Source organism: Apodemus sylvaticus, chromosome 21 (genome assembly GCF_947179515.1).
Source record: "Apodemus sylvaticus chromosome 21, mApoSyl1.1, whole genome shotgun sequence".
NCBI classification, from domain to species: Eukaryota; Metazoa; Chordata; class Mammalia; order Rodentia; family Muridae; genus Apodemus; species Apodemus sylvaticus.
This window is the reverse complement of record NC_067492.1, coordinates 18,997,691-19,015,170: the sequence shown is the minus strand read 5'-3', so window position 1 is coordinate 19,015,170 and position 17,480 is coordinate 18,997,691. Positions and strand designations below refer to the sequence as shown.

General features: G+C 47.8%; 1 protein-coding gene and 3 non-coding genes across 4 annotated transcripts in view; 1 reads left to right on the top strand and 3 right to left on the bottom strand.

The window, feature by feature from the left end:
- Positions 1-241: 241 nt before the first annotated feature.
- On the bottom strand, positions 242-382 carry LOC127672246 (small nucleolar RNA SNORA48). The gene has a single exon (XR_007974903.1). It is a non-coding gene; the product is annotated as a small nucleolar RNA SNORA48 (small nucleolar RNA).
- A 2,568-nt stretch (positions 383-2,950) lies between these two features.
- Vac14 (VAC14 component of PIKFYVE complex) overlaps positions 2,951-17,480 on the top strand; it is a 99,527-nt gene continuing 84,997 nt past the window's right edge. Inside the window, exons 1-4 of the mRNA XM_052166988.1 lie at positions 2,951-3,353; positions 15,874-16,024; positions 16,325-16,492; positions 17,306-17,368. Of these exons, the coding sequence (XP_052022948.1) occupies positions 3,250-3,353; positions 15,874-16,024; positions 16,325-16,492; positions 17,306-17,368 (486 nt within the window). The 5' untranslated portion in view covers positions 2,951-3,249. The remainder of the gene's footprint in view (positions 3,354-15,873; positions 16,025-16,324; positions 16,493-17,305; positions 17,369-17,480) is intronic.
- On the bottom strand, positions 14,285-14,355 carry Trnag-gcc (transfer RNA glycine (anticodon GCC)). Its single transcript has one exon. It is a non-coding gene; the product is annotated as a tRNA-Gly (tRNA).
- Positions 14,954-15,024, bottom strand: Trnag-gcc (transfer RNA glycine (anticodon GCC)). Its single transcript has one exon. It is a non-coding gene; the product is annotated as a tRNA-Gly (tRNA).

The window sequence follows — 17,480 nt, the reverse complement described above, 5'->3', positions numbered from 1 at the left end:
TCTCCCATCTGACAGTCACGTACTCGCACACTGTGGTGGCTCCAGCTGCAGGCTGGCCACACAGCTGGTGGGATCCTGGGTGACATCCTCCACGCACAACGTGTGTCATGGCAGCGAGCAGATACCCATGGCTGTCTGTGTCGTGCACTGGAGGAAAGGTCTGTGGGTGACATGGAGGTCCACAGGTCTCTGTCTGTCCTCCTTCCATGCTGCCCTCCCTGGACCTGATTTGACTTGATGTTTATGTGACCAAGGCCTAAATCAGCTTTGGGCACCAAGCCAGGATCAAGCTAGGACTAACAAAGGACTGCCACCTGCTCTGTCCCTGACTGATCTAAGAACGCCACCAACAAGGTGACTCTTTGCCCATTGCCAGGGGGCAATAATACTACTTTTAAATAGTCAATATTTTAATATGTCTTAGGAGACATAGAACTATTTGAATCTTTCATTTCAGGGCACAAGCAAGGATGAGGTGAGAGTTTACAATGTCTTTTTAAGGGGCTGGAGAGTCGGCTCCGCGGTTAAGAGCACGGACTGCTCTTCCAGAGATCCTGAGTTCAAATCCCAGCAACCACATGGTGGCTCACAACCATCTATATACAATGAGATCTGATGCCCTCTTCTGGTGTGTCTGAAGACAGCTACAGTGTACTTGCATATAATAATAAATAAATCTATTTTTAAAAAAGATTTCTTTTAAAAGGAAATAGATTCGAGGGACCAGAGAGTTTGTTGGCTTAGCATGTAGGGTGTTAACCACCCAAGCCCAGAAGGCCTGACTTGAAATTCCTTGTATCCACTTAAACACCTGGTAAGGCAGAGCTTGGGGTCTCTAACTCCAGCACTGGGAGGTGAGGGAGGTGGAAATGGGCCAATCCTTGGGGCTCCCTGGCCAGCTACCCCAGCCAAAGCCATGAGTTTCAGGTTCAGTGAAAGACCTAATGACAGAAAAGGCAGGGCAGGGCATTTAGCTCAGTTAGTTGACTGGCACGTGCAAAGCCTCCTGCTGTCCTCAGCACCACATAAACCCAGTGCGGTGACACACACCTACAGTCCCAGCGATAAGGAGCCAGGGGCTGGAGGAACATAATCTTCAATTATTATCTTATTAAGGTTTTTACTGTTGTGATAAAAAACACCAAAACCAAAGGTAACTTGGGGAGGAAATGGTTTATTTCACCAGATAGGTTATATCACTGAGGGAATTCAAGGTAGGAATCTGGAAGCAGGAGCTGATACAGAAGTCATGGAGGAGTGCTGCTTACTGGCTTGCTCCTTAAAGCTTGCTCGGTCTGTTTGTTTTGTTTTTTAAGATTTATTTATTAAATATAAGTACACTGTAGCTGTCTTCAGACATCCAGAAGAGGGCGTCAGATCTCTTTACAGATGGTTGTTGCTGGAATTTGGTTCCAGCATGGTTCCATGTGGTTGCTGGAAGTCAGGACCTTTGGAAGAGTAGTCAGTGCTCTTAACTACTGAGCCATCTCTCCAGCCCTCAGCCTCCTTTCTTATAGAAAGAATCCTAGAACCTCTGCTCAGGGTGGTCGCACCCACAGTGGGCTGGACCCTCTCACATCAATCACTAATTAGGAAAATGCCTTACATGCTGGACAGTGGTGGCGCATACCTTTAATCCCAGCACTTGGGAGACAGAGGCAGGTGGATTGCTGAGTTTGAGGCCAGCCTGGTCTACAGAGTGAGTTCCAGGACAGCCAAGGCTGCACAGAGAAACCCTGTCTGGAGAAAACAAAAAACAAAAAAAGAAAGAGAGAGAGAAAGAAAGAAAGAAAGAAAGAAAGAAAGAAAGAAAGAAAGAAAGAAAGAAAGAAAGAAAGAAAGAAAGAAAGAAAGGAAGGAAGGAAGGAAGGAAGGAAGGAAGGAAGGAAGGAAGGAAGGAAGGAAGAAAGGAAGAAAGGAAGAAAGAAAGAAATTTAGAAAAGAAAATGCCTTACAGACTTACCTATAGCCCAATCCAATCTTACAGAGGCATTTTTCTCAATTGAGGCTTCTTCCGCTCAGGTGATTCTAGCTTGTGTCAAGTTGACATAAAAATTAGCCAGGACTGTTATCTTCATCTGCATAGAGTTTGAGTCCAGCCTAGGACACATAAGAACTTGTCTCAACAAAGTGAAAAAAGTAAAAAGAGCTATGGAGGGCACCCGACCTTGGGTAACCATACATATGTACGCACACATCTGAGTAGCACACATGTATTAAATACAATCTGGGGGTAGCTCAGTTGGTAGACTTGACCAGCAAGGAGAGACCTTCGGTTCCATGCCCAACACCACATAAAATCAGCTGTGGTGACGCTTGTTTGTAATCCCTGCACTCAGCAGATGAAGGAAGGAAAATCAGGAGTTCAAGGTTATCCTCAGCTATATAGAGTTCTAGACCCTGTCTCTAAAATAATAGACTAGAGAGATGGTTCAGCGGACACAGGCGTCTGCCGCCAAACCTGGCAAGGGAAACTCGATTCTGGGACACCCCACACACACACATTGTGAATGGGAGCGGAGATCCAACTCCCCCAAGTTATCATATGACCTCCAAAGGCGCACCTTGGAGTCATGCACACACACAAAAATAAAATGTAAAATCAGACAAATGGTTAGGATATGGTGAAAATGATGGAAACGTTGGCATACGTGAAAGTGTCTGTTAATTGACCAAAGAACTAATGCGTAAATTAAATTTGAGTTAGGCTCCCTCTGTAAACTGTTTCCAGAAGCACGCTCTGCGCAAAGATCTGGCAGATCTAGCGGAGAACCTGAAACGTATTACACCACCTGCTCTTCACTCTCAGCAAAAACCTGCACCAAACCGAACCGAGCAGCAGGTGAAGGGGTGGAGTCCTGACAAGCGTGGCCAATCCGCTGCAGCAAGCACTCCAGGGCGTGGCCTCAGGGGGGCGGAACCCTCGTTCGGGCGGAAGGCGGAAGTGCCTGCGGCATCACGTGACCCGAGTAACATGGCCGCGGCCCAGTAAGCGTTGCCGGTTCCTGGCGGGAGCTGGTCGCGTGAGCGGTGGGGCGGACCAGGTCGCGCGTGGGAGAGCAGAGTCGGAACTGGGGGACCCGAGGCGACGCGAGGCGGCAGGACGAGGCAGGCGGGCCCTGGGCGGCGTAGCCCATGAGCAGGCTCCGGTGTCCGCGCGGAGCCGCACACTCCCCTGGCCCTGGTACGGCCCGGGCAGCCTCGGGCTAAGGTGTCTCGAGGCTCCCAGGCGCTGCGCGAGCTGCCACCATGAACCCGGAGAAGGATTTTGCGCCGCTCACTCCCAACATCGTAAGGGCCTTGAATGATAAACTCTACGAAAAGCGGAAAGTGGCAGCGCTGGAGATCGAGAAGTAAGAGCTACTGGGACCCCGCCCTGGTTATGCAGCTCCTAGCGGCTCTGCTTATCCCGGGCAAGGGTTCAGTATTGCCCTCTCGTTTCAGCATTTAGCACATTGCTTTAAAGCGGGAAATCCAAGAGCTCTGTCTTTGCAAGTTCTTTAACCTCCCGGTGCCCCTAAATAGCAGTGAAAATGAGTTGACTTAAGGTGTGTGTAGTACCTAGCACAGTGCCTGACACACTAGTGTGGCCTCAGTCAAAGCCAGATCAGAGAGTGGCCTCTCAGGAGATGGAGAATTTGCTTGTGATATCCCGCCTGCTCTTTTCAGCTTCTGAAGAGACTATTAAGTGGCCAAGTGTAGAAATTTAGGTCAAAGCATGATTGAATGCTCAGAAGATTTGTTCTGTCAACCTCCCTTGCAAGTAAAAGGAGATTTGACCTTCTCTTCTGCATTATTATACGTGTGTGTAAATGGTGCACTGGTGTTACCAGGTGTTCGAAATAGGGAATGTTTAATTTGGTAATGTTTTGCTGAGTGTGTGAGAGAACACGTGTTTTTTTCCCCAGCCAAATCTTAGTAACAGTCAGTTGAGTAGGTGGTTTCAAAAGAGTAGAAAGAAGCAGCCTGTAAAATAGAGAAACATGAGGAGTTAAGATATCCCACATGGTAACAATGTAACACTGGACCATATGTATCTATTTAAATTTAAGTTAGCCAGAGTAGCGACACAGGCCTATAATTCTGGCACTTGGAAGGCTCAGGCAGAAATATTGTACTAGTTTGAGATTAGCATCGGTCACATAGCTAGACCCAGTCTCAAGAAGAAAAAAAAGTGATAAATTAGTAAAAATTATAAATTTGGCACATCAGTTTCACTACCCATATTCCGGGTGTTCAGTAGCTAACCACTACAGCTGCACAGTGCAGACTAGAGAACATTTCAGTCGTTACACAACGGTCACATGGATAACTGTAAGCTCTGGGAGTGGTGCACATTAATTGACTAGGATAGACTCTTTACTCAAAGTTTCTTGACCTCGGTGCTGTTGATATTTGAAGAAAGATAATTCTTGATTGTGATGGGCACTTCTGTGCCTTGAGTGATTTTTCTTTTTTTTTTAAAGCAGTACCTCTGCCCTTTACCCACTAGATGCCAGTAGCTCTCCATCAGTTGTGACAACCCAAATTGTCTTCAGACATTGCCAAATGTCCCTTAAAGAGTCAAAATCACACTAGTTGAGAACAACTGCTTTGCCCTAGACTAATGGCTTTGGATTTAGGTAAGAAGACGCTCCCATTCGTCAGCAGTACTCAATGCGTCCACACTAGCTGTTTCTCAGCCACCTTTTTTTTTTTTTTTACCTCTTTTTATATACCTTTCTGTTTATTGCCTTACATTGCAGTGCTTAGCACAATTCTGTTGTCATGCCAAATAGTGGGACCCAAAGATGGTTTATAGGTATGATTATGTGTCCATGAGTTCTGTTGGTTTTGTGAAGTTGCACTGTATATTAGTCGGGTTTTCATGGCTGTATCAAACACTCAAGATTTAAATGGACGGGGTAGTCTGTGGTCAATTGGTCCTGTAGCTTTTGGGCCTGTGATGAAGCCCTTCAAGGGCACACACCAAAAAGAGCTCTCAATAAGCCCAACTCTCAAACTCTGTCATCTCCAAATGTGCCAGGCACAGGGCTACCTACACCTTGCATACATGGTGGACCTTTGAGAAACAGTTAAGATCAGACAGTTGCACACTGACACCAGTTTTTTCCACCCACTCAGCTTCACAGAAGTATCTGCTTTTATCCTGGCTTGAGTCATCTGTTAGGTCCTTGAACAGAGGTGTTCACAACATTGCTGCTTCCAGCACAATCTGTGTAAGTCTTCCCTGAGGTGGTTTTGTAGGGGCTTGGTTGTTAACACAGTTTGTTTTGTATTAGACAGGGTAGTAAGGAACTATGACCTCCTTTAGAGAAAAAATATTTTCTTTATCCTCTTCTCTTAACATAGTGAGGACCTAGTGGCATTTGATGCATGTGCACAGGAATGAATAGCTTTGCAGTTTTGATGGGAAAGTAACATTGTAGCCTGAGGAACTTGCTACTCAAAAGCGGCGTACAGACCGCCACTGAAAAGAGATTCCGACTTCATCCTTGTGTGAGTTAGAATTGGCCCTCGAGCAAGACTCCCACATGGCTGTTGTGCATGTTAAACCTTAACAAGTGCAAACTTCAAAGACCTTCTGTTCTGTACATAGAATATTCGATATTTGCATCTGTTCTTCATCACACTAATCCCTGGCCAAATAGCCTATTAATCAATCCCCAGAGACAACACCATCAAAGAAAAGTTAAAACGTCAACTGTTGCCTGTGGAATTTGACTGCAGCTTGTGTGCTGCAGAAGTGAACATGCTTGCCCTGTTCTTAGCTGAGTGACCCCTCCAAGGTGCCTCTTTCTGCTGGTGAAGAGCACTAAAGCCTGGGACCTGGGATTCAGTCTCCCCCTATTCACTAGTTAGGTGCGTCCAAGCAAGCTAATTAACCTCAATGTCCTCATCCGCAAACTAATAATCGTATTCATTGGGGGCGTTTTATTACTGGAGCTAATGTAAACATGGTTAATGCAGTACTAGACACATTGCAACTGTTACATAATGTGCAAACAGCTGTTACATAATTATTTTTAAATATTTATAATTGTTTTATATCAGTATTTCTCTTGCCACTTTTTGGTTGTCAGAATAATGGTCTCCTAAAAATATCTTAATCCCTGGAACCTGTGAATATTTGAATGTAAGATAGCAGATATGAGCTTGAGGAGATGGCTCGGAGGGAATATTAGTTATTTTTCTGTTGCTGCAGTAAAAGACCGTGAGCCAAAACCAACTTGTGAAGGAAAAGGGGTTGTTTTAGTTTATGGTTTCAGAGGGCAAGCCCGTAATGGCAGTAGATGCCTGGCAGCCCTCAGCTTAGAGGAAGCCCAGAGCTCATTTCTGTCCGCTCACATAAAGCAGAAGGGCAAACTGCAAGTGGGGAGAGGCTGTGAATTCTCAAAGCCTTCCTCCAGGGACACGCTTCCTCCAGCAACACTCCATCTCCTAAGGTTCCATAGCTTCCCCCTAAAAGGTGCCACCAACTGGCAACCAAATGTCTTCCATATGCAAGCTTACAGGGGATGCTTGGCATTCAAATGTCACAGTGGGAGAAGTCCTCGCTGCACCAGCATGGGGTCCTGAGTTTGGGTCCCCAGCACTTATGGAAAAGAACTTATCGTAGAATCGATAGCAGGTGCAAAATTGCTAATCAGGTGATTTTTAAAATGGGAGCTTAGCCTAATTACCCAGATGGACCTGGTGTAACCCTAAGCATCCTTTAGTGTGAAAAGAGAGAAGCAAGAAGTTTCAGAAACTCCAGCAGCCATCACTAGCTTTGATGTTCTAAGGAGCAGCTAGTCAGAGAATGTGGGCATCATCTAGAAGCTGGCAAGGTTTTCCTGCTCTACAAGAAAATCAACCTTTCTAATTCTGTGACCCTCTAATACAGTTCTTCATGTTGAGCAACCCCCAACCATAAAATTATTTCATTGCTGCTTCATAACTGTAATTTTGCTACTGTTGTGATTAATAATATAAATGTCTGATATGCAGGATATCTGATATGCAACCCCCCAAAGGGCTCTCGCCTCACAGTGCTGTACAGCCTCCGAATATACAGCAACTTGATCACACCCAGTGAGGCCCATAAGTTGTGTCCTAAGCCTCTAAATGTGTGGCCATTTGTAACAGGAGCCAGTAGAAAACTGGTACAATTCTGAGACAGACTAGTGATAAACTCTGAGTTTGTCTAGAAACTCTAGACCACTCTGTTGATGTTCTACATCTGCCACCCCTCTAAGGCCTTGAGTTCTGTGGATGCAGGAACCCGGTTTCATACCATGTATTCTCTCAGTAAGAGACTGAAGGCCTGGCTGCCCAGTAGTTTGTTCCTGGCTTTCCCAAACCAAGCAGGAAGCCCTCAGCCTCATGGACAGCTGAGCCCAATCGTCAGTGTGAGATATGATTAGGAGCCCCTTCAAAGTACACCTCCAGTGAATAAGAATCAGAACTCAGAGGCAGAACAGGAGACTGCTTTGTGGTTTTCAAGGAGGCAGGAGTCTTAGGCTTCCTTAGTTCTAGCTGGAACTGCCCACTGGGTAGCGAGAAACTGAGGGATGTTAAGTGTACTGTGAGCTTTTCTCAACCCGGTAAGTTTACAGTCTGCCCCTGTTGCTGTAACAAAATACCACAGGTTGGTGGCTTCAGTAATAACCATTTATTGCTTACAGTTCTAGGGCCTTGGGTAGCCCTTCATCATGTGACTTTGGAGCATAAAGGGTACTCAGTCACTGTGATCATGAGTAAGTAAAGTTCCATCTGCTCCACCACCTGAGGTAGAGTGGGATACAGAGGGATGGAGAGAATCATCCCTGTGGTGAGCCATTGTTTACCCACCCCGCCTCTCACCGCCCTCTGAACCAGATGATGCTAACCCATTTCACAGAAGAGGAAGTGGAGATCTCTTATTAAGTCATCTTCCAAGATTTACAGCTAGAACCTGGGTGTATCTGTCCTAAATAGCTGGGTATGTTAACCCTATCTCCCGACAAGAAATCCCCCTCCTGTTAGTGGGTTCTCCCACCCAAAGGGGGATGTGTGTATAATGAATTTCATCCTTGGACATCGCTGTAGTGACATTAGTTGCTGCTTTCAGTTCTTCAAAGACCATCTGCTTAGATAACAGCCAGTATTGCATTTGGTATTCTATGGGAAGTAAGATGTTTTATAGTTATTGCAGGTCCTCAGATGCTAAATGTCCAAGGAAAGGCATGCGTGGTTCCACTCTACTAGTGTGTTGTGACCAGCCTCTGATAGCACACGTGGAGTGCCTGCTGGGCACTGGATCTGAAGAACTTTCTGCCATTGCCTCTGTCAGCATGGTGCCACAATTTTTTAAAGACAAAGGCACTCAAGATTTTAGAATGGCAGATTCGGGTTGTTAACAGTGTTTGTTTTGAGAAAGTTTTTTTTGAGAAAGGTTTTCACGTAGTCCGGGCTGGCCTCAAACTCCTGATGTAGCCCAAGATGACTTCAAACTTCTGTCTCATCTAAGTGCGGAGATGACAAGCATGTGTTACTATGCCTGACCTGTGTAGGTCTGTCTGGAGATAGAGCCCAGGGCTTTGTGCATACTAGGTAAGCATTCTACCAGCTGAGGTAACTAACCTCTGCAGCCCCTCTTTATTTTTTGAGACAGGGTCTCATGTATACCATACTGAGCTTAAGTCCCCTATGTAGCAGATGATGACCTTGTGAAGTACGGATCCTCCTGCCTCCATCTCTGGAATAGTGGGATTACAGGCTTGCACCATCATCATTTCTGGTTTTATGCAATGTTGGAAATTAAAATCTGAGCCTCATGCATGCTAGGCAGTCACTCTGCCAACTACACTACATCACCAGTCCCCACTTTAGGTTTTGTGGCCTCTTGATTTCAAAGGGCACGATGATTGACCAGTATTGATGAAAAGACTGGTAAGACGCTGGTCTGTTTTCTACTAAAGAGGCAAATATAGGAGAGAGGTATGGAGGACACTATAGTTATTGGAGTGGGTCAAGCCAGCTCTGTATAGGGGAGCCTGCTATGCCCTGCTGGGGAAGGCTTCTCTCCTGTTCTGAGCTTAGCTTTTGCTGCCAGCCATACAACTCTAGCAAGTGCAATCTTATGTGCACTTGGAATTCTAAAAGCCTACAATATGGTGCCCTTTGAGAACCCAGGCAAAGTTAGGGACCAGAGCTCTGAGTGCTACTTGCATAGTTCCAGTTCCTGGGGATGTTATGATCTAGGGTGGTTTGAGGCATTTGTGGAGTTTGGAGTTTGGGCTTAGTTCTGCTATTTATCAGCTGTGGGATCCACAGCAGATTTCTTAGGCCTGGGGTCAGAGGCTGGTAATTACTTCTTTCTGCCTACAGACTGGTTTTGGCCTGAATCTCAGAGCAAGTTCACAATGAAATTTGGGTTTCTGTGGAGTTATGGCTGGGAGTGCCACATTCCTGTTAAGCAAGAACCAGCCCTCCATCCCTTTCTGCTGGCATGCTCACCAAGGCTTCTCACACCACCTGCTCCAGGCTTTGTCTGACTCCCCTGACCACCCACTGTGAAGACTGCCTTTTGTTTTGTTTTGTTTTGTTTTGTTTTGTTTTGTTTTGTTTTGTTTTGAAACAGGGTTTCTCTGTGTAGCTCTGGCTGTCCTAGAACTCACTCTGTAGATCAGACTAGCCTCAGACTTAGAAATCTATCTGCCTGCCTCTGCTTTCTGAGTGCTGGGATTAAAAGTGTGCACTGTTGCCACCGAGCAAAGGTTGCATTTCTGACTTCTGGTTGAATGTCTCTGTACCTTGGCTTACTGATCTTTATTAATTTTTTAATGTACCTTGAAAACAGTATGCTGGGTGAGAGAAGCAGGCAGCCACAAAAGGCCAGAAGAACTGTATCTATAGCAACAGAAGATTGTGGTTGCCAGAGGTTGAGAGGAAAAAGCTAGGGGAGATGGAGCACAGGGGTAAGGGTTTCTTTAGAGCTTACAGAAATGCCTTAAAGTGATTGTGCTATGAGCTCTACAAGTCTACATGTGATAAAAACCACTGGGCTATGTACTTGCAAGTAAGACTGATGGCTTGTAGATTGTGTGTGTGTGTGTGTGTGTGTGTGTGTGTGTGTGTGTGAGAGAGAGAGAGAGAGAGAGAGAGAGAGAGAGAGAGAGAGAGAGAGAGAGTGTAGTGCTCATGGAGGCCATAAAATAGCCTGGAACTGGAGTTACAGTTGTGTGCTGCCATTTGAGTGCTGGGAATTGAATCCATGTCCTCCGGAAGAGCAGCAAGTGGTCTTAACTGCTGAGCCATCTCTCCAGCCCTTAGGTTGTTTTTAATATAAATTTGTATTTCTTGATAATTTCATGCACCCATACCATGTATTTTTACCCCCCAACTTTGTCCCTTAACTCAGTGTGTGTTTTGTGAGTTAAATCTCAGGCCTTGTCAGAAGATAGCTGGCCTGTCCTCAGAAGCATATGTTCATTTCCATTCAGTTTTCTGGTGATGTATGAGCAAATGGAAACCGACTCACTCTGATATTCGGTGGAGCAGATGGAGACATACTTACCCAGATTCTCTTTAGGAAATCACTGCCTGGATGTGCCATCTGAATACGTATGTCAGTCACATGGAGAGCTGAGACAGACAATTGCATTTGCAAGGGAAGAAAAAAATTAAAAGGCAGCCCCAGGCATAGGCTGCAGGCTTCACAACAAAGGCATGAGAGTCGCTCTGGCTTGCTTTATCCTCCTTGGAGCCAGAGTGAGACTGGCTCCTCGGTCAGCTCAGCGCTGCTGAAGGAGCATTGTCTTGGGTAGTGTGTGTAGAGCGCATTATCTCCTCGTTCTGACTTGAGCACCTGCAGTGCAGGATATGTGATAGACCTTATCTAATTCTCTTTTTAAAAGTGAAGTCCATGTGATTATTTCACAATGCTGTGTGGCCTTGTGTTGCTTAGTTTCTTCAGCTGTAAACTGGATCCAAGAGTAAGTACCAGACTGGGTATCGGGTTTTAGGCTTAAGTTTGATTACCCATTCATTACCTTAGGGTTAGCTTCCACATCACTGTTCATCGTCAAAGGAAGTCAGGACAGGAACTCAAACAGGGCAGGGGCCTGGAGCTGACGCACAGGCCATGAAGGGGCTGCCCACAGGCTTGCGCCTCATCGCTTGTTCAGCCTGCTTTGATCAGCTGGTCCCCTTCTGCCTGATCATCTGGAGGTGTTTTCTCAACTAAGATTCCCTCTTCTCGGGTGAGTCTAGCTTGTGCCAAGTTGACATAAAAGTAGCCAGTACACTAGTGTAAACAGCCAGTACACTGCCTGGTGGACAGTGAGTCTTTATCTCCTCAGTAGAAGGCTTAGCTCAGAATGTCTTGAGGATGTGCCTTGTCTGCACTCGATGTGTATGTGGAGGAGAGATGTCTGAACCCTGAGCATCAGGGGGATGACCTACAGAAAGGCTGCCTGTCGCCTGAGGGTCTGAGTCTACACAAGAATTGTTAGAGAATATGTTCATCTTCCAGCCAAAAAAGCCTCAGAGGAGAGGAGGAGGAAACTGTGACACAGTTTAAAGGATATAATACTTTGTTGATGACAAGGGTTCAAGCCTTCTATGATCCTGAGAAATGGACTTACTCTCCCTGAGGTTGTTGAGATCTAGGAATTGAGGATGATGGTAGCTACAGTAACTGACCTGGGAAGTCTGCCGCAAGCAGAGCGAGAGTGCTTGCTGACTCACTGGGCCTTGATGACGTCGTGTAGCCTGTGATGTCACCACACTGTGTTCCAGAGGCTCGGGGTATCCGTGCAGGCTGTGACGATGGAGCAGAGTGTGGCTCCAGGTTTTCTCTTGGGTGACAGCAATCCATAAGTATCCTACAGAGCTGTAGTTCCCTCTCCCAAGGGAGCGAGCAGTCTGTGGAGCAGCGTCTTTGATATCACAGGCAGTTGTTAAACGTGGTGCCGGCCCACCCCGGGGCTTATGTCTTTGGGTGCAACTATGCCTCCAGCCAGTTGCAGGCAGAGGCCCTAAGAAAGCACTGATGGACATGGCGCTGCCAGGCAGCTCCTTGAACTGCTTTTTCCAGCACTTTGTGGGGAAACCAGGCAGTAGCAGCATCTCTTCTTTGGAGTATAGAATAGTAAATCCTGAGGCCTTTGTGTCATTGAAGGACCCCAGGGATTCATGATCAGTAGAGTTTCTAAGCCAGATATTAACTTCAAAAACGAGTTCAGCCAAAGACCCCCCACCTGTCTCCCGAAGTAGATGAAAGCCGAGGCGGCCTGTTGTCGTTGAAGACTAAGCCTGGAGCTGGGGTGCCTGCAGTTGAGCCTCACTCGCTCTGCCCCCCCCCCCCTTGCTCTTCTCTGCACTATCCCTGTGAAGTCAGGAGACCACGGCACTGGCTGGCTGAGAACACAGTTTTAGAGTGCAGCTGACCCTCGGCAGGACTACTTCAAGTCGTGTGTGTGTGTGTGTGTGTGTGTGTGTGTGTGTGTGTGTGTGTGTGTCTACAGTCAGCAGCCATGGCTGTAGTGATCTGGCCTCTTCTCAGTGTGTATTTTGAAATCGCAGGAAGGGTGCCGTTGCTCCTGCTAACTTGTGATGAGGTTAGGAAGGCCTCAGACCATCAGAAGCTGCATCAGTTAACTCCAAAGGTCATGGTTTCCCATGCAAGCAATATGGCAGCACAAGGCTTTGCCCACGTTTGCCCTACAGCTGTGTCCCGTCAGCTCCGCCAGCCTTTGCAGCCTGAGTCCACTGGCAGGTGTTTACTGGTTGGCCAGCTGCTGGAAGCATAACTGGGCTGGAGACAGCAAAGGGACAGGGCCCAAGGCGCCCTGATCAAGCTTTATGGAGGTCGAGGTGGCACCGACCAGTATACTTCTGGGCACTAAGTGCTTCTGGGTGCCAAGAAGGAATAACACCTCAGACCATGAAAGTGCAGGAAGCCGAGGAGGGTGCAGAGGCAGGGCATCTAAGGAAGACCGGCCTGAATGTGAAGCTGGGGCTGGTAGGAGTGGGAGGTGGGGAGTGGGCAGACTAGGTGGTCCTGTGGTCTGTTTTGACTGCTAATCAAGGTCCTGTGGCCTTGATTCATGAAACAAGATTGGCCCCAGGGCTGCCCTTGTGCTCTGAGCTCATAATACTGATGAGAAGGTGCTAAAATAGTTTCCCCTCCAGGGGCGCCATTGCTCCCCCCCAAGATACAGAAACTTACATTTAATGTAATGGACTCTGTGGCCATGGGACTTTAATGGCTTGTAGTGGCCTGGGGTGACCGAATTAAGCCCTGGTAAGTTTCCCAGTTGGTGGGAGAAAGGTGCCACTAGCTCATGAATTGTCGCCCACCGTCCATCTTCTTTAAACCCTCCTGTTACTGAAAGTGGTGGTTCTGGCACCCAGGCCACATTCCTTCTCCCCCTTTCCAGTAGGTCTTTGGGGGGCGGGGGGAGCCTGTGCTGTCTTCCTTGCTGCCTCTCAGATTTCTAGACCCCACAACTACAGATCTCTCTTGAGGTTCCCATCCATCCCCTGCTGGCCACTTTCCATGACTCCTCATGGCCACCAGAGGGAGATGGGGTTGCTTTGCCAAGCCTTCAGGGCCATCCACTGCTTTTACCTTTCCAAACCTAGTAATAATCTCCTTCACGTTGGCCTTGCTTCTGCCAAGCCAAGTTTTTGCCCAATGTGCCTCAGCCAAATGAACACCTACTGGTGCTTCAGAACCCTCTCCCAGGCCTGCACACATAAGGCCACAACACATCTTGCCTGTTAGATACCAGCTTTCCTGCCTTCCTCACCTCTGTCCACTCTGGGCTTGTACTGTCATCCTCCACCCACCCAGCATAGCACCCTTCAAAGCCAGGGGATGAGTCTGCAGGACTGTCATCTGGGAGGATGCTCCCTAGCTGTTCCATGAATGTCCACGGACGAAAAGACAGGAGAGGAGCATGGCTCAGGGATGACTGGGAGGGAGGCTAGCTCTCCTCTTGGGTCCTGGCCTAGCCTGGAGGGTGTCCTACATTCCAGGTGCTGCTGCGCCTCGTTCAGGCAAAAGCAGAGCTCAGCCTCTGGGCAGGAGTGGGAGGAACAGTTGCTCGCTCTCAGTAGCTATGGTATAGCCCCAGTTCTTGATTCTTCAAGGGCACACAGGTTCTAGATTGTTGGGGAATTTAGAAAATGCTTCTCCATGAGGAACATTTAAAAACGGGCCAAAAACAAGTCATTTCCAATTTTTTTCTTACTATATTCACAAGTTTATTAGACAGTGTGAATTTTCATCTCTTAGAATTAAAAGGATTGCTACTGCATTGGCTGGGAATCGAACCCGGGCCTCCCGCGTGGCAGGCGAGAATTCTACCACTGAACCACCAATGCTCCAGCTGTGAGCAGCTGTGTGGCACCTCCCTATAACCTCATCCCTGGGCTTCCTTGTGTATATGTTGAGTCACAGCCCAGTTTAGGATACTGCCACATCAGCTTGGCTTCAAGAAGAGCAGCTAGCTCCAGAGCCAGGAGGAAATGAGGGGTGAGTGTGGGTTTGTGTGCATATGAAGCCCATGGGCTTTAAGACAGGAAAGAGAGCTCTACTCCCTCCTCCTCAGTAAGCAGCAAAACACACGGAGACTGTGGGCGAGCCTCCCCTCTGCTGTTGAACTGGTATGCTGCTCTCAATTTTCACACTGCTTCCTGCTGGCGACTGGCCCAGACCAAGGGCAGCACTGTGGAGTTCTTTCAGGTGGAGGCGAGGAAGCCAGACTCCTGCAGCCAGTCACACTTGTCACAGAGCCCAGCAACTCCCTATGGACTCTGAGCAGAAATCTGTAGTCCTTGGGCTGCTTCAGGCCTTGTGGGTTGAGGGACCTGGCTCCTCTGGCATAATTACTGTGAGGAAACTAACCAGAAAAGGACAGGAACACACAGCAATAATAAAACAAGTTTTAAAATATATAATTAAAAAAAAAAAAACTAGCTCTGCATTGGCCGGGAATCGAACCCGGGCCTCCCGCGTGGCAGGCGAGAATTCTACCACTGAACCACCAATGCTCCAGCTGTTTGGTATAGTGTCTGTAAAGCTCTTCTCAGGGCTGTTTCATCGAAGAAACACGGCTCACCTGGCTGGTTTGTCCTGTTTGGGAAACCACACAGGACTAGTGCCTCTGTTCTTTTCCAAGTGTCTGGAGTCAGGACCGATCTGACAACTCCTCCCACCTAAAAGCCCTTGAGTCATCTGTAACTCCATAATGATGTCCCTCCTTTCCGTACATGATCCTGCCTTTCCATTTCATTTTAGTAGGCAAGATGGAGTAATACACCTACCTTCCTTTACCTAGGCAATGCCTGTTAATATTTTTAAAATACTATCTCCAATGGGACCACCCTGTCAGTCTCTTGGACAAAGGCAGCATATTCTGTTTCTATGACAGCACTACTGTATTTTGCTACAATTTTCTGTTTGTGATTTGGTATTGCCACTGAATGAGACAAAATTAAGCCACATGTCCCAGCAGGAATACAGAGGAGTCCTTGATGCGTGAGTGCAGAGCTGAACGTGTATTTGAGAAAGATGACTGGGTTTTTGTTTTGTTTTGTTTTTAAGAAAAGCATTGCATGTTTGATCTCTTGGTAAGACAGTAATTTACCTTCTCTCAGTCCCAGAAGTGAGCTGGCCCCACTGTTCCTCACTGCACTATACACAGAGGGAAACTGAACACTGAGCAGGGAAACCATTATGACCTAGCCAGCCGCAGAACGGAGAGGGCTGTCCTCGGAGGCTGAACCCCAGCTTTTGAAAAGATCATCCCTGCTCCTCACCCCAGACCCTGCCCTGGAGCCCAGACAGCACAAGTAGCCTGGTTTTACATGTCCCATGGTTTCTCTGTCTCCTCTCTCCAGGCTGGTGCGGGACTTTGTGGCCCAGAACAACACCATGCAAATCAAGCATGTGATCCAGACCCTGTCTCAGGAGTTCGCCCTGTCCCAGCACCCCCACAGCCGGAAAGGGGGCCTCATCGGCCTGGCAGCCTGCTCTATCGCCCTAGGCAAGGTATGTCTTCTGAGGGACAAACAAGCCAGAAATGGACTTCATTCCGATTGAGGTGTCCAAATACCTTCTTACCTGAGCCCAGCAGGATCATTACAGGCTCTGTATTTTATCAAGGCTTCTGCATTTAAGACTGTTAGCAAATATCACTGTGTGGCCTTGCAGCCATGTCCCCATCGTGTGGTCCCACTTCTGGGAGGCTGGCTTGGGATGAGTGTTCTTAGCTCAGCCCTCATACAGAGGCCTGAACGTCCCCAAGGGAGGGGACTAGCCTTCTGACCAGTCCTCTGGCTACTCTTTCAGGACTCAGGGCTCTACTTGAAGGAGCTGATCGAGCCGGTACTGACTTGCTTTAACGATGCAGACAGTAGGCTGCGCTACTATGCCTGTGAGGCCCTCTACAACATCGTCAAAGTGGCCCGGGGCGCTGTGCTGCCACACTTCAACGTTCTCTTCGATGGACTGAGTAAGGTAACTTCTGATTCCACTAAGAACAGCAGCCCACCCACCTGACTTGACTTTCTAGGACCCCGAGAGCTTGGGACACTGCCCAGATGCTAGCGGAGCGGATAAGCATGTTGCTTCAGGGGACACATACTCCCTGAAGCTGATATTTCATAGACTTGTATCAGTGTATTTTTATGTCCCTGTTCATCTTCATTACACTTGAGGAAGTATCAGTGTTTCTGATTTATCAGAAAAGCTGATAGTTTGAGAAGCTCTAACCTCCAAAGGTAACAGTGATGACTCCACAGTACCGGCTGTCCCTTAAGGACAATGATGACAATCTCCCTGTGCTAAAGAGCGATCCTATGTAGAGCTTTATTGTCCCTATTGCTCTCCTTGGTTCTCAGCCTGGTGGGTTGCCTTTCCCCTCACCCTGGTGGGGATGCTCTCCCCTCAGCCTGGGGCAGTCGCCCTACCCAGTTGTGCAGAGTGGCTCAGAAAAAGGTTACCCTCACGGCTGTCTCGGGGGCCCATGAGAGAGCCAAGCCTTTTAAGATGAGCATGCCCTGGGAGCAGCCACTGGAAACAACTGTGTGACCCAGTTACAGCAGGGCCTGGGAGCCCAGCCGAGCCTGGGTTATCCCTGAACAAATGGAGCTCTGCTGGAACTGACTTGAGTTACTACCCTTCTCAGAGTCAAACACTGGGAAAGGCACCACTTGGTGTGCTCTCCTGCCCCATGGCCAAGGCGGGCGGCTGCCGCTTTGCACTCAGTCTCTAGGCCTACGCATCACTGGGACTGAACTTTGCCTGTTTCTCTGTTTTGGTGCCTCCTAGTTGGCTGCTGACCCAGACCCCAATGTGAAAAGCGGATCTGAGCTCCTAGACCGCCTCTTAAAGGTATTCCACCCCACCCTCCTTTTATTTTAGACTTTATTCCCTCTGTATGTGTAGAGTGGCAGTTCTGGTGTTGATGGTGTTTTTTCTCATTTAAGTTGTATTTGTATATAGC